Source organism: Rhinopithecus bieti, unplaced genomic scaffold (genome assembly GCF_001698545.2).
Source record: "Rhinopithecus bieti isolate Rb0 unplaced genomic scaffold, ASM169854v2 scaffold_9449, whole genome shotgun sequence".
Classification (NCBI taxonomy): domain Eukaryota; kingdom Metazoa; phylum Chordata; class Mammalia; order Primates; family Cercopithecidae; genus Rhinopithecus; species Rhinopithecus bieti.
In genome coordinates this window covers 528,040-551,936 of record NW_016806089.1, presented here as the reverse complement: position 1 = coordinate 551,936, position 23,897 = coordinate 528,040, and the positions used below count along the sequence as shown (strand labels likewise).

General features: G+C 55.8%; 2 protein-coding genes across 3 annotated transcripts in view; both read left to right on the top strand.

Annotated features, from left to right (window-relative positions):
- Positions 1-1,912, top strand: part of CTSD (cathepsin D) — an 11,454-nt gene extending 9,542 nt beyond the window's left edge. The window contains exons 6-8 of the mRNA XM_017874683.1: positions 369-513; positions 600-698; positions 918-1,912. Of these exons, the coding sequence (XP_017730172.1) occupies positions 369-513; positions 600-698; positions 918-1,085 (412 nt within the window). The 3' untranslated portion in view covers positions 1,086-1,912. The remainder of the gene's footprint in view (positions 1-368; positions 514-599; positions 699-917) is intronic.
- Positions 1,913-4,449: 2,537 nt separating this feature from the next.
- IFITM10 (interferon induced transmembrane protein 10) lies at positions 4,450-19,942 on the top strand. 2 transcript variants are annotated; one of them, XM_017874696.1, is made up of 3 exons: positions 5,254-5,697; positions 6,579-7,031; positions 19,313-19,942. In XM_017874696.1, exons 2-3 carry the CDS (start codon positions 6,789-6,791, stop codon positions 19,460-19,462), a joined length of 393 nt encoding a protein of 130 aa, XP_017730185.1. In that variant the 5' UTR covers positions 5,254-5,697; positions 6,579-6,788; the 3' UTR covers positions 19,463-19,942. The 2 variants fall into 2 exon arrangements, 1 of the variants encoding a protein (XP_017730185.1); XR_001886132.1 differs by having other exon boundaries at positions 4,450-6,941.
- Positions 19,943-23,897: the final 3,955 nt, after the last annotated feature.

Genomic DNA, 23,897 nt, shown 5'->3' with positions numbered 1-23,897 from the left:
CTCCATCCCCTCCATCCCCCCATCCCTCCATCCCCTCATCCCTCCATCCCTCCATCCCTCCATCCCTCCATCCCTCCATCCCCTCATCCCCTCCATTCCTCCATCCCCTCCATGCCCCTCCATCCCCTCCATCCATCCATCCATCCCCTCCATGCCCATCACCATCATCCCCTCTGCCACTCTGGGTCTCCTCTCCCACCCTTTGCCCTGGAGGACTCATGGTCCCCTGTGCATCCAGGAGCCCTGAGAGGAGGAGAGTGCAACCCAGCCAGGGGAGGGGTATGGGGGAGGGGCTCCCAGGGAGGGGCACTGGGCCCCTAGAGCACACTCCAGTCCAGGCAGGGGCCTCACACCCTGACTCCCTGCAGGGTGGAGGTGGCCAGCGGGCTGACCCTGTGCAAGGAGGGCTGTGAGGCCATTGTGGACACAGGCACCTCCCTCATGGTGGGCCCCGTGGATGAGGTGCGCGAGCTGCAGAAAGCTATCGGGGCCGTGCCGCTGATCCAGGGCGAGGTGAGCGCCGGGGACTGGGGCTGGGGCTGGTAGGGGGAGCCCCAAGGCCACCACTACCACCCTGACACTGCTGTGACCCCTCTTAGTACATGATCCCCTGTGAGAAGGTGTCCACCCTGCCCGCGATCACACTGAAGCTGGGAGGCAAAGGCTACAAGCTGTCCCCAGAGGACTACACGCTCAAGGTGAGTGGGTGGGGGGCACACGCCCCAGGGGAGCAGGCGTGGTGGGGGGCACACGCTCAAGGTGAGCAGGTGGGGGGGGCACACGCCCCAGGCGAGCAGGCGTGGTGGGGGGCACACGCTCAAGGTGAACGGGGGTGGGGCGCATGCTCCAGGTGAGCCGGCAATAGGTTGGGGGGCGGGTGGTGCCAGGCCTGGGTGCTGACATCAGGGCCGTCCCAGGTGTCGCAGGCCGGGAAGACCCTCTGCCTGAGCGGCTTCATGGGCATGGACATCCCGCCGCCCAGCGGGCCACTCTGGATCCTGGGCGACGTCTTCATCGGCCGCTACTACACTGTGTTTGACCGCGACAACAACAGGGTGGGCTTCGCTGAGGCTGCCCACCTCTAGTTCCCAAGCCGTCGGCGTGCCAGCACGGAAACAGAGGAGAGTCCCGGAGGAGGAGGCCCCGGCCCCCAGGCGCCTCCCACACATAGTCACACACACCCACACACTTGCCCGCCCGCTGCCCTGGGCGCCCTGGAAGCCGGCGGCCCGAGCCAGACCTGCTGTTTGTTCTGTGGTTTTCCCCTCCCTGGGTTCAGAAACGCCACCTGCCTGTCTGCCTGTCTGTCTCTCCACCTGTCCGACTGTCCGCCTGTCCGTCTGTCCATCTGTTTGGTGGGGGTAGAGCTGATCTGGAGCACAGAGCTGTTTCATACACTTGGAAGACCCCGCCCAAGCTTGGCAGCCAAGCTTGTGTATCCTGGGGCTCCCTTCATCTCCAAGGAGTCCCCCCTCCCCAGCCCTACCAGCGCCCGCTGGGCTGAGCCCCCACCCCACACCAGGCCATCCTCCCGGACCCTCCCTTGGAAACCTGCCCTACCCGAGGGCCCCTGTGCCGAGCTTGGGCCCCTCTGCCCAGCTTGGGCCCCTCTGCCCAGCTTGGGCCCAGCTGGGCTCTGCCACCCCTACCTGTCCAGTGTCCTGGGCCCATTGTGGATGAGGCCAGTAGAGGCCTGAGGATGAGCTGGAAGGAGTGAGAGGGGATCAAACCCACCTTCTGGAGCCTGCGGGGTGGTCCTGGGACTGAGCCCATCCCTGGGGCATGCATTGGCCTGGAGGTGGGGCTGGGACTGGGGGCTGGCACCAGCCTTCCTCTGCAGCTGACTTCTGTCCTCCCCTTGGGCGACCGAGAGCCCCGGCTGATGTGGAAATACAGTTGTTGGCCTCCCCTCTGTGCTGGTGTGCTCTGCTTGGCGGGGGGGTGGCTCCAACTTGGGATGGGGAGGGGGTTGAGGAGTGCGAAGCCAGCATGGCAGCTGAATCAGGGCAGCACCAGGACAAGCATTTGGGGTGCCCTGGGCCTATGGCCCCCTGCCCTGCCCAGTCCATGGGCTCCAGGGCCGTGGCCAGCTGTCCAGCCTGGTTGGCCAGCAGGGACTGACTTGTTCCCAGGTCTGGAGCAGTGGCCAGAAGGATGTGGCCTTGGCTGGGACTGCAGGGTGGGGCCAACAGGGTGTCCAGTATGAGTGCCAGCCTTGAGGAGTAATTTCAGGGAGGTGGCCCAGCCAGGCAGCCAGGGCACTTGAACAGAGGATGTTTCTGCTCTCAGGGACCATCAGAGCAGGCCTCCCAGTCAGCCTCCTTAGCCCTCTCGTCCTGGGAAAGAAATGGCTCCAGGTGGCATGGATGGCTGGCCTATCTGGGTTTTCTTGCTTCCCAGGCCCTAGAAGCAGCTTTGTGCGCAGTGAGCCGAGCTGGCGCCAGTCAAGCCTGCCCAGGGTCTCTGGTTGCAGGGATTGGACTCAGAAGTCCCCTCCAGCCACAGTTGCCACAGTCACGGATGCCCAGGCTGATTAAGGCACTGTGCTTGTTCCGCTGGGAGGGGAGGGATTGGGAGCATTGCCTGGATGCAATGATAGCAGCCCGTGGGGTTTTAAGGGCTAAGTAGGAGTTTGTGGGCATGTGGTGATGGGCACAGAGTTCCTTTTGGGATCAGTAGCTCTGGAGTCACTTGGAGCCCCCTCAAGCCCCACCCCAACAGGTTAGAAGATGAGGCGAATGTGACATTTGCCATTATCCTGGTGCCTCTGCCTGAGGGTGGTGGCTGCCTTGGCCTTCCTCCCAAGGAGGTTCCAGGGCTTACACCCCAGAGTCACACCACGGCAGACACCTGGAGCAAGAACATTTACCCAGGGTGGCACGGAGGCTTGGACACACATGCCTAACGTTTGGCATTCCTGAAATCTGAGCAGAGCCAGGCAGAGCTCTGCAGGGCCTGGCAGGGCTTCTGGGGAGACAAATGTCCTGTCGTCAGATGCTTTGTGCACTGAGGCCCGGGAGGGCAGAGAGGTGCAAGGAGGCAGCCATGCCCTGTTCTCCCCGCCCTGTCCCACTCTCCCCGTCTCCCTCCTTCTGCAGCCTGTCAGCTCCGTCCAGCTCCCATCTTCACGGCTGCTGCCCTGGGGTTGCTCTGAGGGCTCCCTCCAGCCCGGCAGGATTCTCGGGGCCCTGGAGTCTGACCCCAGGCTCCTCTGGTTTTCTAGCTGGTGACTGGACCCTGGAGTCCCCCCTGTCTAGACACAATTGTAACCAGAAACCCCTAGCAGAGAGGATGCGGGAGCCCAGGCCCTTGGGGAGCCCAGTACAGTCACATGAATGCTGGCTGTGCTGAGTTTGGCTGGGCCCTGGCTCTGCCCTGTGACTCCTGTGACCCTTGGCTCCCTCTCAGTGGTGTTTCCTGGCCTCAGAGAGAGGCAGCCCCAAGGTGGCCTGAGACCGGGAGCAGGCCCTGGCTCCCCTGTCACCTACCCAGTGACCCTGGGCAGGCCCTGGCCCCTCGGGCCCAGGCAACCGTCTCCTCCTTCTATCGAGGCCTCCTCACTACTTGAGGCCTTCAGGGCAGACTGGGGCAGCACTGGGGAGAGGCTGTGTGGCAGGCCAGTGTCTCCCAGAAGGTGGTGGCTGGCCAGGTAGGCCCAGTTCAGATGCTGGGGAGACATGGGGCCATGGCACACAGGCCACACGCAGCCTGGGAGGCCCCCAAGATCAGGCCCCGCCTGAGGACACGGGGTCCAGTTTTCCCTGGGCCAGGCCCTTGGAAAGGAGGAGGGAGTTGGGGAGGGAGAACGGAACCCTGGTTCTCTGGCAGGCCCCATCCACCCATGGCCTGTGGGCTCCAGGGAGAGCATGGCCTGGGTGCCCAAGGAGATGAGGAGGAGGTCCCTCATGCTTGATGACCTCTCCTACTCACTAGGGTTTATCAGCATCATTTAAGATCAGCCCTGTGCTGTGGGTTCCTGGCATGCTGTGGATAACGCTATGCCAGGGGTCAGCCCAGGCATGAGGGGTGGGGACTAGGCTGGAAAGGGGAGGGGCTTGCAGAGGGCTGGGCTTTTCCAGGGGATCAGGGTTCAGAACAGAGGTTTGGGGAGAGAAAGGGTTCAGAGATGACCTGGGGTTCAGGCACAGGCGGACAGAAGGATCCCAAGCAGGACTGGCCTTCCAGGCAGGAAAGAGGGTTGCGGAGACACAGGAGGCCAATTGAGAGTGGCAGAGGAGAAAGGAGTTTCATGGGAAGACAGGGCTTGGAGAGAGATGAGGGAGGGAAACGGGGGCCGCCATGTATCCTCAGCTTCCGGGGACTTTGGAGAGGGTCGGGGCTCAGTGGGAGCCGGAGGTTGGTGAAGAGGACCCAGTTTAGGGCATCTGTGTGGTGAAGTGGGGGACTCGGAGGGAGGGAGGGAGGGAGGGAGGGAAGGCCAGAGTTTTCTCTTTGGGGAGGGACTCATGGGGACTGTTATGGGGATGGAAGATCAGTTGGGGTCAAGCGTACCATGAGAATGAGGATGTGGTGGGGTAGCGGAGGCGGCTGAGGCTGGGAGGACCAGCATTGGTTAGGAAATATGATTCACAGGGAACAAAGAATCCTCAGGGAACCAGGCCCAGAAGGGCTGGTAGGGATCACAGAGAGGCTGTGGGCAGGCGAGTGAACCAGCCTTCAGGGAGACAAGTGTCCTTAGCAGCCAGGACCTCAGCGTGGGACCAGAGCTCGGAATGGGACACTTTGCCCTGCGGGCAGACGAGTGTGACCTGGGGTCTGTGCAGGAAAGGCCACATGCTCCCAGACTCTGGGAGTGAACTGGAGTGGGGCCCTGGCTGGGTGAAGTCAGACTCCAGGAAAGGGGCAGGAGCTCCGATGGGCAGAAGTGGGGTCAGCCAGGAAGGAACAGAGTAGGGGGCTCTGAAACTTGTCGGAGGGCCTGAACTTGGTGGAAGGAGGGAAGGGACTGGAGGGTGGCCTTGGGGACCTTGGTGACTTGGTTAGGGATAGGACGGGCAGAAACGGGCACTCAGGTAGAAGGTCTGCTGGGGCTCAGGGGACTGGAGCTTCTTCAGGAGGGGACTGAGAGTCAACAGGCCAGAAGGGTGGAGGGTCCCTTGAGGCAGCAGGGCCCAGGCGCTGGGGTGGAGCGCGATGGGGAGAGCGTTAATAGGAAGGGGGTCTCTCTTGGGGAGGCAGATAGAGAGGGTTCCGGGAGCCGCTAGTCTTTCACGGGGCTGGGGGCTCCGCGAGAGGGGTGGGGCCGGGTGGGATGGGGAGGAAGACACAGTGGGTCCGGGGAGATGGAGGTGGCGCCGGCACCCTGGTCGGGCGCTGTAGGGGTCCCATCCCCGCAGGACCTTACAACTCCCCGGGGTCGCGGCTTCCGGCCGGGCCCGCAGCCCCCACCCTCCCGGCAGGAGGAGGCGGGAGGCGGGGAGGTGGCTGCGCCCGCCGCCGCCGCCGTGAGTCAGGTTCTGGGCTGCAGCCGCGCGGCCGGTCTGGCGCTGCGGAGGGAGCACAGGCGGCTGGGGAAGCAGCGGCGCCGCCGCCGAGCCCCGCACGCTCCCCACCCCCTCAAGGTTGGGCCGCTGGGACGCGGCGGGTCAGTGGACAGACAGCGGCCCGCGGGACGGCGGAAGGACGCGCGCACCGAGGCGCAGGGGGTCCGGCCGCGCGCCGAGGAGTCGTTTGTAGGTGAGGAGGCGCCGTCCGAGCGGTTGCGGCAGACCCGGGTCGGGCTAGGGGCCGCAGAGCCTCGGCCGCAGACCCCCCCGGCGCGCGCTGCACAGGCGCTGGGCACGCGGGGTGGCGCAGGGCGCGAGCGACTTGGTGCCGCGTTGGAGAAGTGTTCGTTTCGCAGCCTGTCATTGTGCGTCTGTGTATGGCCCGGGGGTGCGTGGCTCCGGGCAAGTGTGCGCGCTTGGGGTCCCCAGGTTGGAGGTGGGGGGCGGTGCGCACGAGTTGGAGACCCCACACCTGTGCCGGTTCTCAGCGCTCGTGGCTGAGCCTGCGTCGCCTTGTGTGGGGAGTTGTTTACTCCTCAGTGGCTCTGAGCGCGCCCGCGGGTGCGCCCGGGGTCTGGAGAGCCCGCGGTGGAGCCCGTGGCGGAGCCGGTGGCGGTATCGGGTGTCCGCGGACGCCGTGGACAGGTGCTTTGGCCGCTCTGCTCGCTCTGCCGGTTGGCGGCCGAGGCAGCGTGGCTGTGGGTCCGGCGCCCCATGTATGCGGGGTTGTTTGGGGTGCTGGGGCACTCTGTGTTTTGCAACAGTGTCAGTCTCAGCGCTGGTGTGCTTCTAGGGGGGTGCTGTTGTGTGTGTCAGTGGGTGAGTGTTTGTGCGCAGATGGCAAAGTGATGAAAGCCCCAGGTCCCTGCCAAGGCTGCTGCCAAGGGCTTTGGCATCGTCTGTGGCCGCCGAGGCCCCGGGGCGGGTGTGGGAGGCAGGTGGCAGGCTGGCAGCTGGCGGCCCCCGCAGGGATTTCCGTCTCCACTGGGGCTGTTTTCGGGGCCGCCGGGCGTGAGGGTGGGTGCTGGCCGGTGGGCCCGACCCAGCTCGCTCTCACTCTCTCCTCTCCAGGCCCAGGGCCCCGGCCAGTGCCCAGCCCCGCTGGGAGCCCCGGCCAGCACCACGGACGGCGCCCAGGAAGCCCGAGTCCCCCTGGACGGGGCCTTCTGGATCCCGAGGCCCCCGGCAGGTTCGCCCAAGGGCTGCTTCGCTTGCGTGTCCAAGCCCCCCGCCCTGCAGGCTCCAGCGGCCCCTGCCCCTGAGCCCTCGGCCTCTCCCCCGATGGCGCCCACACTGTTCCCCATGGAGTCCAAGAGCAGCAAGACGGACAGCGTGCGGGCCACCGGCGTGCCCCCGGCCTGCAAGCACCTAGCCGAGAAGAAGACGATGACCAACCCCACGACCGTCATCGAGGTCTACCCGGACACCACCGAGGTGAACGACTATTACCTGTGGTCCATCTTCAACTTCGTCTACCTCAACTTCTGCTGCCTGGGCTTCATCGCCTTGGCCTACTCCCTCAAAGTGAGCCCGGTCGGCGGCAGGGGGCAAGGGCGGGCTTAAGAGGTGGTGATGGCAGGACGGTCCCTGGCTGGCGAGCTCGGCCTCTCTCCCTCTCAGGGGAGCACACGGGTAGAGCAGGTGCAGTTGAGGGGCCAATGGTTCAAAGGACAGCGAGGGGTCCTGATCGCGGGTCCCAGAGAGGTCGGGGTACTGGCTAGGTCTGGGCGGGCAGGGGTCTGCCCTTCCCTCTCCTGAGCCGTCAGAGCCTGGTTTTCTGCTCAGCCAGCACAGCGGAACCTGCAGGAGGGGCTGGGGGTGGGCCAAGGGGGTCGGTGCTCGGGCTCAGGGGACATGGGAGGTAGACCTGGGCAACAGCCACTCCTCCGTGTACAGGGATGAGGCCAGCATGGGGCTGAAGAGGGCTTGGAATCCTACCCCTGTGGAAAGGAAGAGGGGCCACTTTCTTATCCAGCTCCTCACCCGGAGCCCAAGGGCAGGTGCTTACACAGCTCTGCCAGGCCATGCATGGAGACCAGTCCTGGGTGGCCAGGACAGCTCAGGGAAGAGGGGTGTAAACAGGTTCTACACCTCCCCAGCCCCCACCCTGAGAGGGCATGACTTCCAGAATCACCTCAGTGCTGCGAGAAGAGCTGACTGGTAGCAGAGCAGGTGCTGGGCAGACATGACCCAGTCCCCCTGAGGGCAAGGTGGAGCGACAGGAATGGAGATGGTGGGAGGGAGGCTGTGATGGGCTCACAGTGAGGGGGGCAGCCCTGTGTGAATGTGTCTGGTGCTGGAGCCCTTCCTGGGGAAAGGAGCGTGAGGGCGAGGGCAGGCCCCGGTGCCCTCCTCCCCACCCCGAGGCACCGGAAGGAAGGGCTTGGCTCACGTTTAGCCTAATCATCACATTTCCCCAGCCCAGACTTGAGTGGCCAAGGCCAGATGTACTCCACCAATGCAGCTGCCCTGCCGGGTGGGGGAGAAGATGGGGGATGCGGGGAGGGAAGAGGCTGGGCAGAGGCTGGCTGGGAGGAAGGACGCCTGGCCAGCTTCGCCTCTGCTCCATCCTTGAGCTCGAGCCCCACCCCGCCCGGCATCGCAACTGCCGTCGGCTTTCCCGCCCTGCTCCTGACTCATCATCATTGCCAACCCCCAGCATAGCCCACTGGCACGGGCACCTTCAACCTCGGGCCTGCCGACCCATCCCTGGGCTCTGACACAGGGGCCTGTGTGTGAGCCAGCACGTGCCAGTGTATGTGTGTACTCAAGTGTAATTGCATAAGTGGGCGTGTACTGTGAGTGTAACTGTATATGTGCATGTGAATGCATTGTGTGCATGTGTACATATCTTTTGTGTGTGCATGTGTATGTGTGTAGGCATGAGTGTATTTGTGTATGTGCACACGTGCATGCATATGTGTGCATGTGTGTGTAATCATGTGGGTGCACATGGTGTGTGTAAATGCGTGTGCACAAGTGTGTGAGGGCATGTGTGCATATGTCGTGTGTATGTATGTACCTGTGTGTGTAATCGCTTGTGTGTGCATGCTGTGTGTAAATGTGTGTGCACAATGTGCAAAGGTATGTTCATGTGTAATGTGTGTTCCTGAGTGTGTGCATGTGTATAATCACACGTGAGTGTGCATGGCACGTGTAAATGTGTGTGCACAAGTGTGTGAGGATGTGTGCATGTGTGCTGTGTGTATGTACCTGTGTGTCCATGTGTGTGTAATCACATGAGTGTGCATGGCATGTGTAAATGTGTGTACACAAGTGTGTGAGGGTGTGTGCATATGCGCTGTCTGTATGTAGCTGAGTGTGCACATGTGTGCAATCACACGCATGTGTGCATGGCACATGTAAATGTGTGTGCACAAGTGTGTGAGGGTGTGTGTGCATGCGTGATATGTGTACCTGAGTGTACATGTGTGTGTAATCACACGTGAGTTGCATGGCACTTGTAAATGTGTGTGCACAAGTATGTGAGGGTGTGTGCATGTGTGCTGTGTGTATGTACCTGAATGTGTGTGCATGTGTGTGTAATCACACGAGTGTGCATGGCACGTGTAAATGTGTATACACAAGTGTGTGAGGATGTGTGCATATGTGCTTTGTGTATGTACCTCAGTGTGCATGTTTGTAATCACACGTGTGCGGTGCATGTAAATGTGTGTGTACAAGTGTGTGAGAGTGTGTGTGCATGTGTGATGTGTGTATGTACCTGAGTGTGCGTGCGTGTGTAATCACACGTGAGTGTGCATGGCACATATAAATGTGTGTGTACAAGTGTGTGAGAGCATGTGTGCGTGTGTGGTGAGTGTATGTTCCTGCATGCATGCGTGTGCGTGTGCGTGTGTGTGTGTGTGTGTGTGTAGAAGCAACAAAGGAAAGGGACCCCTGGAACTGAGGGTCATGCCTCCGACCAGCTCTAGCTGTGGCTCCCCAGACCCATCCTGAGCAGAGAACTCGGGTGTTGCGGGGCTGAAGCTGCAGCTGGTGGAGCTCTGCCTCCCCTCTCTGTGCCCTGCCAACAGCCTGTGGACGTGGGTCTGGCTGCCTGGACTCCTGTCCGGAAGCCGTCCCTCCTCCCGCTTGGCCCAGGCTGTGGCTGGCCGGCTGGCATGGGGCAGGCCCATCTGGCTCGGGTTGTAGGTAGGTCAGAGATTTCTGGATGGTGCTGGGTTTCTGCAGGGGTTGGGGGTGGTGTGAGGTTGGCCCTTCTGAGGGGCAGGGACTGCTCATTACACCTCCTCCCAGGCCTGCTCCTCCTGTGTCCTTCCTGCGGGGGTTGGGAGCAGCCAGGGCAGAGAAGCTTTGGGGCATACTTGGGAGTGGGTGCGAGGTGAGTTGCCTCTATCCTGGGCAGAAGGGAGGACGGAACTGGCTGGCTGTGGACCCCACTCCTGGGAATGCATCCATCTGGCCACGCAGCTGCAGGTCTCCTGATCTGCACCCTACACCAAGGGCACAGGGCGGACTTGGGGTCAGAAGGTCTTGGCTAAAATCCAAGCTCTTGGGACAGACAAGCCATCTTGCCTCACTGAGCCCCTGTTCCCTCATCTGTTCCCAAAACAAATAGAAACAAAACATTCAAGCCAGCACGCGTGAGCAGGGCGGAGGCCCGCATGCAGTGGTACGAAATAGACAGTGTGTCCTTGCCTGCCCCACGTGTCCATCCACCCATCCAGCCATCCATCCACCCCCCACCCACATGGGCCAATTCAGCTCAACGCAGGCTGGATCTGCAGCGCAGAGATTGGAGCCTTATTTTGCACAGCCTGGTGTCCGGGGAAGGCAGAGATACAGAAAGTCAATTCTCCATTCATGCCGCCTCCACACGCTGCCTCCTGATGACCACTGGCTCCCGTGGTCAGCTGGATGATGGTCAAATGTCTCATCTCAGCATCCAAGCCGCGTTTTTAACCCTTCTGGCCGCAGCAGTTCCCTGCCCCGGTCACTCGGCAAATGTGACGTGAGCGAGGTACACAGCCCGGTCTGCATATGCACATCCTCAGCCTGGAGAGCTTTTGTGAGATCTGGGTCTCTCTTCTGCAAAGCCTCCAGAGACAGTCCTGCCCCAGCCACATCTGTTCACCCCAGCCAACCTGTGCTCGAGGCAGAGCTGGCCAACAATGGATCAAGACATGTTGACCTAATGGCGAGGGTGTGCGTGCATGCGTGATGTGTGTACCTCAGTGTGCATGTGTGTGTAATCACACGTGAGTGTGCATGGCACGTGTAAATGTGTGTGCACAAGTGTGTGAGAGGCTGTGCATGTGTGCTGTGTGTATGTACCTGAGTGTGTGTGCATGTGTGTGTAATCGCACGAGTGTGCATGGCACGTATAAATGTGTGTACACAAGTGTGTGAGGGTGTGTGCATATGTGCTCTGTGTATGTACCCGAGTGTGCATGTTTGTGGACAAAGGACACATGAGACGGAAGAAGCACCACAGTGTTTCAGAAAAGGAATATTTCATTCCCAGTTTGGGGTGAGGCTGGAAGACTTCTAGGAGGAGGCAGCAATTTCACTGGGCCTTGAAGCTTGGTGAGGGGAAAGGTGTTTCAGGCGGGGGAAAGGGCATAAACTAAGACATGTAGGTGGGGCAGTCGAGGGGGTTGGCAAGGCCCCTGTCCTCGTTGGGAAATAGAAGACAGTCCTGGAAGAGTGCCTGAGGCAGTGCAGTAAGGGGTTTGAAAACCTCGTGAGGGGCTGGGCTCTCATCTGTAGGAGACATGGAAGAGAAGGATATGATCAGTGCCATGAAATCTGCAACCGGTGTTAGGGGAAGGGGACAAGTCAAGCCTCGAGGCAGAGGGTTCAAGTCCCAGTGTGGTGGTCCAGGTGGAAGAACTTGTGAACTGTGGAAGGGGGTGGGAGAGGAGGAACAGGTGTGGCCAGGACACAGCAGCTGCTAGATGTGAGCCCAGGAGGCTGTGAGACCTTCCAGTGACAGGGCGATCAGAAAGAACAGGTTAGGTGGGTGGGTTCTACCTTGAGTTTTCGATGTACACACTCGCCCACCCACTCCTTTCTGAATATCAGCATCACACATTGATCTTTCCCATCCTCCATCCATCTATCATTCATCCATCTTCCATCCATCCATCCTCCGTCTGTCCATCCTCCATCAACCCATCCATCCACCCTCCCTCCATCCATCCATTTATCTTTCATCCATCCATCCATTTGTCCATCCATCCTCCATCTGTTCATCTATCCATCCTCCATTCATCCATCCATCCATCCATCCATCCATCATCCATCCATCTATCCATCCACCCATCCATCCTCCATCTGCCCATCCATCCATCATCTGTCCATCCATCTGTCCATCCTCCCTCTGTCCATTCATCCAAACTTACATTCAATCCATCCTCCCACATTCCTTTCAACTCCTCCAAAGAGCCACCCAAACTTCCATCTACCTATGTTCACACATGATCATTCAGGCTCCCCTCCCTGCCCTGCTCTCCCATCCTGTCCCCACCAACCTTCTGCATCAACCCACTGAACTATTCATCTAGCCTCACTTTCTTAGTAATTGCCCACTTTCCTTCCCAGCCCTACCTGTCAATAGACCCAATCATCCCTCCATCCTGTGACCTCATATGGCTGTGACCTCACATGGCAACACATCTATTCACCCTTCAAGCCATCCACCCACCCTTCCTCCTGCTGCTCCCCAAACTGAGTCACCCTCACCCATTCACTGTGTGCCTTCTTCATACTCAGCGTGCCTCAGCTCACCCCATCTGTCAGCGCAATCCAGCCACTGTCACTTTCTCTATTCCCTCCCTCCTCACCCACCCTGTCTCTCACTGTTCATGCATCAATTTCTCACATTCTTCATTTCCCTCTCATTTTTTTTATTTTCCTTGCTTTTGCCCCACTTTTCAGCCACACATTCTCCCCTTCTACCCCCTTCATTCTTTCTACCATCCGCCTATCTGCTTTACCAATATAGCTAATCATTCAGCCATAAAATTTCCATTCTCTCTTTGTTTCCTCTCATCCATTGCCCATCTGACCTTCCAGCCACGTCTATCCCACCTTTCCTTCCTTTGCTTTATTCATGTCTCCCATTCATGTGCCTCCAAGTTGAGTGGCATGAGCCTGTCCAGCCTGCTGTAATGAATTATCATAGATTAGGTGGTTTATAAACTCTGGGTATTTACTTCTCACTGCTCTGGAGGCTGGAAGTCTGAGACCAGGGTGGCAGCATGGTCAGGTTCTGATCAGGACCCTCTTCTGGGTTGCAGGCTGTTGACTTCTGTGTCCTTATCTGCCAGTAAATCCTAGGGCTTCTCTGGGGCCCCTTTTATAAGGGTGCCAATCCCGTGCATGACCTAATCCTCTCAAAAGCCCCAACGCCTACCATCACTTTAGGGGTTAGGATTTCACACAGGAGTTTGGGGGACATGAACATTAGACCATAACATTACCCTTTCATCCACTTCCATGTCATCCCTTCCTTGTATTTCCTCTCCCCTGTTCCTCTGGTGACCTGTCCCATCCATCTCTATAGCCAGAGCCAGTTCCTCTCTGTACCCATCTGCCCATCCCCACTCTTTTTCCTTCACACATTCACCCATCTGTCATCCATCAATATTCACAGTCATAGAAGAACTGCCTGGCCACCTAGCCCTCAATTCATCATCAGAATGTCCTTCCATTTTGCTTCCTTCCTTGCTTCGATGAACTCACCCAACTCCCAGCCATCAGCCTGTTCTCTCTCCCACTCTCCTCCTCCCTCTCCTCTACCCACCCAGCACCATCCATTGCCCCTGCACCCACATGGCTGCCCCATCCTCTATGTCCCACCTCTGCTTGTGCTTCTCAGCCCATTCCGCCATCTAGCACCCTTGTGCCCCCTTTGCCGTCCCTGCTTCTTGGCCCACTCTTCTCGAGCCCCTTTCCTAATTGCTTTTGACTCCCTAAACTTCTGACACTGCGGGACTCCAGGGCTCAGCCCTCCGTCCTCTCCTTCTTTCACATTCACTCCCTTGGTGCCCCATCCAGTACCATGGCTTTAGTATTAGGCCGTTCTTGCACAGCTGTAAGGAAACACCTGAGAGCGAGTCATTTATAAGAAAAGAGGTTTAATTTGGCAGGCTGTACAGGCAGCACGGTGCTGGTATCTGCTTCTGGGGAAGCCTCAGGAGGCTTCCAGTCATGGCGGAGGGCAGAGTGGGAGCAGGCATCTCACATGGCGAGAGTGGGAGCAAGGGAGAGATAACGGGGAGGCGCTTCACACTTTTAACCAACCAGCTCTCAGGAATTCACTCACTATGGTGAGGACAGCATCAAGCCATGAGACCTGCACGCGTAACCCAAACACCTCCCGCCAGGCCCTCTCCACCACTGGGAATCGCTGCAACATAGATTTGGCGGGGACAGATGTTCAAACTATATCAGTTTTAAATACCATCTTTCTGCTGATGCCTCTCAAATTTATATCTCTGACCTCATCTCTGAACTCCAGACTCACACAAAGTGCTATGCCAAATGTCTACTGTATGTCTAAAGGGCATTCCTAACTTGACATGTCAGAAATGGAACTGCTAAACGAGTCTTCCTTTTGCAACCTTCTACAGCTCCCTGTTCAGTTGATCAAACCCCAAAAACCTTGAGATCATGTCAAGTTCCATGCTTTTTATCACACTCTACACCTGATCCCAGCGAACACCATCAGCTCCACCTTCCATGCATGTCCAGGAGCTGGCCAGGTCTCACTACCTTCACCACTGCTGCCCTGTCCAAGCCATCCTCACCCTCCCCTGAACCATTCAAACCACCTCTCTCTGTCTGTTCGGCTATCTCTTTTTTTTTTTTTTTTTTTTGACATGGAGTCTTGCTCTGTTGCCCAGGCTGGAGTGCAGCGGCACGATGTCAGCTCACTGCAACCTCCACCTCCTGGGTTCAAGCGATTCTCCTGCCTCAGCCTCCCGAGTAGCTAGGGATTACAGGTGTGCCCCACCACACCAGGCTAATGTTTGTACTTTTAGTAGAGACGGGATTACACCATGTTGGTCAGGCTGGTCTCGAACTCCTGACCTCGTGATCTGCCTGTCTTGGCCTCCTAAAATGCTGGGATTACAGGCGTGAGCCATCGCACCCGGCCCCCACCGTCTGTTCTTAGCACAGCGGCCAGCACTGCCTGGTTCATATATGTCATATCACGTTCATCTTTCTGGCTCTAAATGACTAAAAAGCACTGTTCTTAGCACAGCGGCCAGCACTGCCTGGTTCACATATGTCATATCACGTTCATCTTTCCGGCTCTAAATGACTAAAAAGCACCCTCAGAGCCTGCACCGTACTCCTGGATGGTCTCCTCTGACCGTATATCCTCCCCTTCTCTCTGTGATATGCTGCCCCTACTCTGCACCTAGTCCTCAGAAGCACCGGGCCCTGCACAGAGAGCTCTATGCGCCCAGGACATGCCTCCCTGTGGATGAACACATGGCCAAGTCTGTCACATTCTTCTGGTCTTTCCTCAAATATCTCCCACCCCACAAGGTCTTTCCTGGCCACCGAGCTAGACTCGCACCTCCTACAGCACTCTGTGTTCCCCTGAGCCTCTTGAGGTTTCTTTTTAGCACACTGAGCACATTACATGTTTTACTTATTTATTGTGTTTATTTTCTGTATCTTCTCCCTACAATGTAAGCTGTGTGAGGACAGAGACTGTGTTTTATTCCTTGTGATATAAGCAGGACCTAGAATAGTAACTACCCAGAGCAGACACTAAGTAAATATTGATTGATGATTGATTGACTGATTGATTAATGAATCTATCTACCCATCTACCATCCAGTGGTCTACGCTATATTTATCAACAACCCTCCTTCCTATTATCCACCAGTCTTACCCATCCAAAACATATCATAAATTCATTTATCTACCTGTTCCACCCATTCAGCACATGGATCCGTCCCAGCCATCCAGTGTCTATTACTATATCCAGCCATGCACCTGCTCCAGCCATCCAGCGTTCATTCAGAAACCCATTTGTGCACCTGCCCCTGTAGTCTGGCATCCGTTCCTGTATTCCTGTGACCACCTGTCCATTCATTGAAATCACTTGAAGTTCCAGTCTTTTTTTTTTTTGAGACGGAATCTCACTCTGTCACCCAGGCTGGAGTGCAGTGAAATGATCTCAGCTCACTGCAACCTCCGCCCTCCAAGTTCAAGCGATTTTCCTGTCTCAGCCTCCTGAGTAGCTGGGATTACAGGCACCTGCCACCATGTCCGGCAAATTTTTTTTGTATTTTTAGTAGAGACGGGTTTCACCATCTTGGCCAGGCTGGTCTTGAACGCCTGACCTCATGATCCACCCGCCTTGGCCTCCCAAAGTGCTGGGATTACAGGCATGAGCCACCGCGCCCGACCTCCATTATTTTTATCACACTGCAAACCTGATCCCAGCAAACACTGTCAGCTCCACCTTCAACACATGTCCAGAAGTTGGCCAGGTCTCTTCACCTTCACTGCCACTGCCCTGGTCCAAGCCACCATGAACACATGAGCACACATTCTCATGTATTCATCTATTTGCCCGTCCTGCCCACTGAGCATGCTCTCACATATCCACACATCACCTCCCATCCAGCAGCCATTCACTTACCCACTTACCCAGCTGGCCCACCCATGTGGCACACATTTGCATATCCATCTGTCCATTTGGACACACATTCATATGTTCGTCTATACTGTTCCCCCATCCAGCATATACAGACGGTCCCCACCTTATGATGGTTTGACGTATGATTTTTCAACTTCACAATGGCAGGAAAGCCACAGGCACTCAGTACGCTCCTCAGCTTACCAGGCTTGTGAAAAACGCATCATACGAAAATGCGTATGAAACGTTCAATTACAACACTTTAAACTTATGATGGATTTATTGGACTGTAGCCCCATTGTACATCAAGAAGCATCGTATTCACAAATTCAGCTATCTGCCTGTCCCACTCATCCAGCATACATTCTTATATCCGTCCAGCCCTCCTCCCTACCCAGCACAAGTTTCTACATCCATTTCTCTGTCCCATACACCCAGTCCCCATCCATATAACCCCTCAACTCCATCCACCCACCTTTCCAGGATCACTCCCCCACCTTCCTCTTCCCTATCTTCTTTAGCTATGGCCGCCATTTTCCATGCACCCAATACCCCAGCTGCCTCAGCCTCCTGCCTGCCACTCCATCTGCTTTTGACACACAGTGTTTCACCCTCCCTCTGCCACATTATTCCTCACTCCAAGTATCCAACAAAGAAATCATGACCAAAAGTTTGTTTTAGGAATTCAGAGTTGTCTTGGTATAAGAAAATCAATGAATTATAATCTACCTTGTTAATGAATTAGAGAAGGAAAAAATATGTTTATCTTGTGGAAATTCTAATGCAATCATAGACCTCTAATGATAAGATAAGCATTATCCTTCCTGGTACGTTGAGGTCAAGAATGAGACTCAGCTGCTTGTCCTCACTGCTGCCCACTGGGATCTCTCTGGGATCTTCTTTGCCTCCATGAGAGGAGCTTACTTTGGCCCAGGCTCTGTGGTGGAGTTTCACATCCATCAATTCATTAAGCCTTTCCCACAACCTTGGGAGGCAGCACTGTTGTCATCTTCATGTCACAGATGAGGAAATGAGGAGCAGAAGAGTGAGTTGTTAGCTTGCCTAAGGCTGCACACTCTGTGACCCACAGAATCAGGACTGAAATCCAGTCAGTGTTTCTGCATCTGTGCTTTAACCTCTATGCTGTGCTGTCTAGGAATAGACTGCAAGGAGGAAATAGAACTACTAGTATTTGCTGTAGATATGATTTATTATTAAGAACGTGTGGTCAATTAGTACAATATGATAGTTTAGCTGGATACAAAATCAGTTAGACATACGATTTTAAAATACACTTTTACATGATAATAAAAACCAAAATAAATAGACTAAGTCTAACAAAAGATGTAATAGCTCTTTCTGGAGAAAGTTATACAACTTTATTTTAACAAAGGCATCAAATAAGACCTCAATAAGTGGGTGACATATTTAGTCCTTAGAAAGGAATACAAATTTCAATCAGATGTCAGTTTCCTCCAAAACCACTAGCATGAGAACCCAATGAGAGCACAGACTTTCTTCCTGCCTCCTTCCCTACCCTGATTCCTCAATACCTGCTTCTTCACATCGTTGATCTCTCCATTTTGATAGCACTGTACAATTTATCTTCCAAGTCATCTACTTGCTCATTTGCCCTTGTTCCCTCCCTTCCCTTCTCTCTCCAACTTTTATTCCAGTTCCACTCCATTGACTCCACTCCATTTTTCAACCCACTCCCCTCCATCCACTCCATCCATTCCATGCACTCCACTCCATCCACTCCATCCATTCCATGCACTCCACTCCATCCATTCCATCCATTCCACTCCATCCGTTCCATCCATTCCACCGACTCCACTCCATCCATTTCATCCATTCCACTCCATCCATTCCATCCTCTCCACTCCATCCATTTCATCCACTCCACTCCATTCACTCCATCCACTCCACTCCATTCACTCCATCCACTCCACTTCATCTTCTCCACTCCATGCACTCCATCCATCCACTCCACTCCACCTCACTCCACTCTATCCATCCACTCCATCCACTTCACTGCATTCACTCCATCACTCCACTGCATCCATTCTACTCTATTGCACTTCACTGCATTTACTCCACTGAATTGTGTTCTCTCTTTCCCTTCCCCACTCCCTCTATCGCTCTTTTTTCTCTCTCTCCCGTTTGTTCCTTCACTATTCTGGCTCTTCCCTCCACATCCATCCACCCATAGGCCAAACCATTCATGCTTCCATTCTTCCACTCAGTTATGCACCCATCGCCCTGACCACCCATCTATCCCCTGTCCGTCCACTCTTCTGACCTGGGTCTCCTGTCCATCTGCCCAATCTGTGCACTGAGGGATCCAGGCATTAGTCAGCCCCAGTATCTATCTGCCCACCTTCCTTCTTTCAGCCCAGCCCCAATCTACTAAAGCAAAGACTTTTTGCCTCTTCCTCTCTTTCCATTCTCTTTCCCTTCCTCATCCTGGTTTCTTCTTACAGCAAACTCACGCACATATCTGTGCATGTGATAGAAAGAAAGAGTGCTGAGGAGGGAGGGCCCTATAACTCATTCTGAATGAAGGTCACTTCTTGGAAATGAGTCCAGCTCAGTCCACTGCCTCCCCAAGACTTCCTGAGTGCCAGCCCACTCCCTTCACCTTAATATCCCTCCCCAAAGGCCCTGGAGACTGCTGTCTCTCCTGCCAATGCACAACGCTCATCCTCAGAGCATCCCAGTTAATTTTAAACTAAGCAGAACCAATCAAATTAGGAGAGAGTTGTGTCACCCCATCCTCCAATCATATTCTGTCTGAGGCCAACTTATTTTGATCATTTAAAACTTGCAAAAAAGGAAAACAATTTCTTTATATCCTTCACCCAGATGTCCCAAATGTTAACATTTTACCATATTTGCTTTTCTTTCTATATATAAATACATCTTACCTACTTTATAAACCAGTAGAGGGTTGAGAGGTTTCAGACATGATGCCCCGTGCCCCTAAGTTCATCAGTGTCTGGTACCCCAGGGCGGAGACACGTTCCTCCAGAACCATAGTTCATTCGTCAGCTCTCGGAAACAAGGCACTGATACTGTGCTGAGTGCTGCGGCACTGGCCCTGCTGGGCTCCTAGCTGCTCCGGGGCCCTGCTCCCTGGCTGACTGTCTGTTTCCTCTCCTCCTCCCGGCTGCAGGTGCGAGACAAGAAGCTTCTCAATGACCTGAATGGAGCCGTGGAGGATGCAAAGACGGCCCGGCTGTTCAACATCACCAGCTCTGCCCTGGCAGCCTCCTGCATCATCCTCGTCTTCATCTTCCTGCGGTACCCCCTCACCGACTACTAAGGCCTGCCAGGCACGTCCACTGGCGGAGACAAGCACTGAGACATGTTTATTCTCATGGTCCCTGAAACGCAGGATCCCATGAGGTTGGGGCAGGGCAGGGCTTCTTGTCCTGGGGCTCCCTTGAGCTGTGAACCAGGCAGTAAGGCCATCAGAAGCTGAGTACAGCAAGGGGGCAGTGAGCTTGGCCCTCAGCCCACCCCCTCCGCCTCCTGGCCTCCGCCCTGCCTGTGTCTGGGGCCTGGAGGCTTCTCCCCTCGCTGCTGCACCCTGGCTTCCAGTGTCTGTGTCCCTGCCTTCACGTGCCCCTTCCCAGGCTCCTGGGGCTCCTTGGACCTGACACCTAGCAGGAAGGGCTTATGCAAAAGTGTCCCAGGATGGGACGACTCACTCTATGCTCCCTGACCCTGCCTCCTCCATGCTGTGACCCTGCTCAGAGTCCTTGTGTCTGTGAACTTTCAATGAAATACCCATGCAGCTCCAGCCCAGCCTTCTACTTTCTGTCCCTGGCAGGGCCTGGGAAAGTCTGGAGGCTTTGCAAGCCTCCTTCAGGAACTGCCTGGTGGTCAGGTCCCCTGGCGCTGTGTCATAGCGGACTGCAGGAGACAGTCTGCTCCATTACAGCTGTGCCAGACGGTGAATGGGGGGGGTGGGCATTTGGTGGAGGTACCCCAAACTCGAGTCGCTTAGAGGGTCAGGCAGCCTCCTGGGGGGACGGAAGTGGGTAGAGCACAGCCTGAGCTGCCTGCGTTGGCCAAATCAGAGCAAAGGAAACCACACATTCACTCAGAAGGAAGCAGCAGGCAGATTCGGTAGACCCCTGGCTAACCCGTGTCACTCCTGAAGGGCTCTGGGACCCGGGCAGGCCCCTTTACCTCTCTTGTGCCCATCTCCTTAGCTGTAAAATAGGAAAATGGCCTTTCACTTCTACAATCACTGTGAAAATCAACTGAAGATGCTGTTCAAAGGCCGAGACAGCGCCATCCCGGTCCACGGCACATGCAGTCTGCAATGTGGAAGGCAGGATGCAGGGATGGGCTCTGTCCCCTTGGAACTCAGGCAGAGTCATGGGGGTGCTGGTCAGCCCTGAAGACAAGTCTGATGAGGGTGCACTAGGAAAAGCGCAGGGTGTCAAGGCACACGAAGGAGGCGGGGAGGTGGAGATGAAGAAGACGAGACAGTGGCCATGGGTGCAGAGCCTTGCACTGTGGGGGGGCCCACTGGTCTGGAAAACTGCAGGAAATCCCGCAACTCAGGTGTGCAGTGGGAAGGACTTGTTAGCCCATGGGAAGGCAGGGGTAGCGAGGCCAGCTTGGAGGGGATCCCAGTGGACAGAGGTGGATGCAAGTGCAGGAGCTGAGCCTGGGCTGGGGCGAGCGGCAGAGGGTTGGACAGCAGGGAGCCTGGCAGCTGTGCAGGCCGTGGGGTTGACTGGCTTGGGAGGTAAGCTGGGGGAGAAGCCGGGAGGATTCCTGCCCCTTAACTTGGACAGCCCAGTGGGTAGAGAGGGCTGTGTACCAACAGCAGGAAACCAGGGAGAAGAAGATGTTGACTTTGAGACGCCAAGCAGAGAAGGGGAGAGCCTTCTGGGCTGGAGACGTGGGATGCCTCGGAAGGGAGGACCTTGAGCTAGCAGCAGATGGGACAGACGCAGGAGACAGGACACACTGTGGCAGAAGTGCAGTGAGCAAGAGGCAGGTCACAGTCTTGACCCAGAAACCTGCAAAGGAAGGCAGGGTGGCCAACACCTGCCCATGGGCCTGGGGTGCAGCCCAGGCGGAGGTGGAGGGATTGCTCAGGGAAGGGGGGGGAGGGGAGTGTGTGACCTCAAAACAGGAGGGCTTGGGGGTCCGAGTCGAGAGAGGGGACAGGGTGGGGACCATGTGGGACTCTTGAGCACCGACCCTTCACCCCAGGCGGTGGTGGGATGGGCGGGCAGGAGGCGGCGGCTGCGAGGCTGATGCAGGGCTGCATGGAGCTGTCATCGTGCCTCTTGGAGGATGGTGGGAGAAGTGCCGGGGCGGCTGAACGCCTCACCGAGCATGTGGGCAGCCCGGTTGTGGGCACTTTGGATGCTTGCACCATTAGACCCAGAGGCTTTCCTGGATGAGCCTGGGCTGGAAAATGATGGCAGAGGCTGCTGGGCCTTGGAAGAGAGAGGATCCTGGCTTCTAATTCCTGGGGCACCTGGGGGAGACCTTGGTCCTGGGTCATGAGGTCAGCTAAGGCCGACCCCAGTGTCCAGGTGTCGTCCGTGTTATGCCTGGGAGAGAAGAAAGTAGAGGGCAAATGCCTTCTTTCCCTATTTTCCTGAAGTCTTCGATGCCAGTGCTGGTGGCTGCCTGGGACGGGGCCAGGAGGAACCACACCTGCATTAGGGAAGCCCTCAGCCAGCTCTTCCCTGGGATGTGCCTGTGCCTGGCTGAAGCTTTCTGAGTTTATGTTGGGGAAATGGAACGGTTTACCTTCCAGCCAGTAGAGGCACCCCTAGCTCTTGGAATGTTTGCATCCAACTCCAAGCAATGTGGGGCTACAAAGGCCCCTGGCTTCCACACCCTGGGGACCGGGGGAAGACTGGTGCTCCCGCGGTGGGTGTCCACAGTGAGGTCAGGCCACCACAGCAGGTGCACTCTCGCCCTCAGCAGGCGAGCAAGCAGGCATCAGCTCCAGCGCTGGGGTCTGGCTTCGAAGTCTGTGTCTCTGCCTGTCTGTACTCATGCCTGACCTGCTGGCACTCCCTGTCCACTGCACTCCTCCCGCCTCATTTTTATGTGATTTTGCACAGTGCCTGGCAAACATTTGACGTTCAATAAACATTGTATGAATGAAAGAAATCCCCCTCTCGCTCACTCTCTCTGTCCTTCTCCCTATGTGCCTCCATATATTTCTGTATCTTTTGGGAGTCAGGTGACTTTCCCTGCCCTCCCCTCTCCCCATGCTGCCCTGGTCACTGCCCTTGGGACCCCAGCCCACAGCCCAATTTAAAAGGATTGGGGCTGGGCGCAGTGAATCAAGCTTATATTCCCAGTGCTTTGGGAGGCTGACGCAGGAGGATTGCTTGTGCCCAGGAACTGAAGGCTACAGTGAGCCATGATTGCACCACTGCACTCCAGCCTGGGTGACAGAATGAGACCCCGTCTCAATAAATAAATAAATAAATAAATAAAGGATCAGGACTGAGGGGAGTGTAAAGGCTGAGCCTCACTGTGCATCTGTGTGTGTGTGTGTGTGTGTGTGTGACTGTGCATGTGTGTTGAATGTCCGTGTGACTGTGCTTATGTGTGACATTGTGTTCATGTGTGTGTGTAGTGGCGTGTGCAGTGCCGCTTTTGTTGTGCATGTTGGGACTGCTTATGTGTGAGCTGTGTGCATGTGTGTATGTGCTGTGTGTGACTGCATGTGTGTGTGACTAATTGCATGCATATATTATGTTCATATGTGTTTGCACGCATGTGACTATACATGTGTTTGCATGTGTGTGACTGGCATGGTGATGTACACACTATGTGTGCATGTGGTGACTGTGTGCATGTGTGTGTTGTATGCACAAAGTGTGTGCATGTGTGCCTGTATGTAAATGGCTTTGTGTGATTGTATATAGTGTGACTGGGCATGCATGTGTATGTGTTGTGTGTAACATGTGTCTCATGTGTGTGATGTATATGTGTGCATGTTTGTGGCTGTGTGCATGTGTGTGACTATGGTGGTGTGTGTGTATACATGTGTGTGGCTGCATATGTGTGTATATTGGGGCTGCATGTGACTGTGGGCATGTGTGTATTGGAACTATTGCATGCGTGAGCTTGTGCTGTGTAGTGTTGTGTGTATGTGTGTGGCATGTATGGTGCCATGCGTCATTGGTATGTGTGCTGTGTGTGCTGTGTGCAGTGTGTGACCGCGTATGATGGTTGTGTTGTGTATACATGTGTGTGGGGCTGGCGTATGTGTGTATATGTGCTGGCATGTGACGTTGTGCATGTGTGTATTGTGAATATGTGCATGCGTGACTATGTGGCATGTGTGTGTTGTGTGTATGTGTGTGCCTGTATCGTGTGGATGCGTGTATGTGTATGTGTGCTTCGGTGCTGTGTGCATGTGTGATGTGATAATGTGGCATGCATGACTATGTGGCATGTGTGTGTTGTATGTTGTGCATGTATGTGTGCATGCGTGTATTGTGTGATGTGTGCTGTGTGTGAACTGTGTGCATGTGTTATTTGAATATGTGCTGCGTGACTATGTGCATGTGTGTTGAGGTATGTGTGTGCATGTTGTGTGGGCATGCGTATTGTGTATGTGTTGCTGCATTGTACTGTGTGCATGTGTGTATTGTGAAATATGTGCATGGCGTGACTATGTGCATGTGTGTGTTGTGTGTATGTGTGTGGCATGTATGTGTGGCCTGCGTGTATGGTGTATGTGTGGCATCGTGTATTGT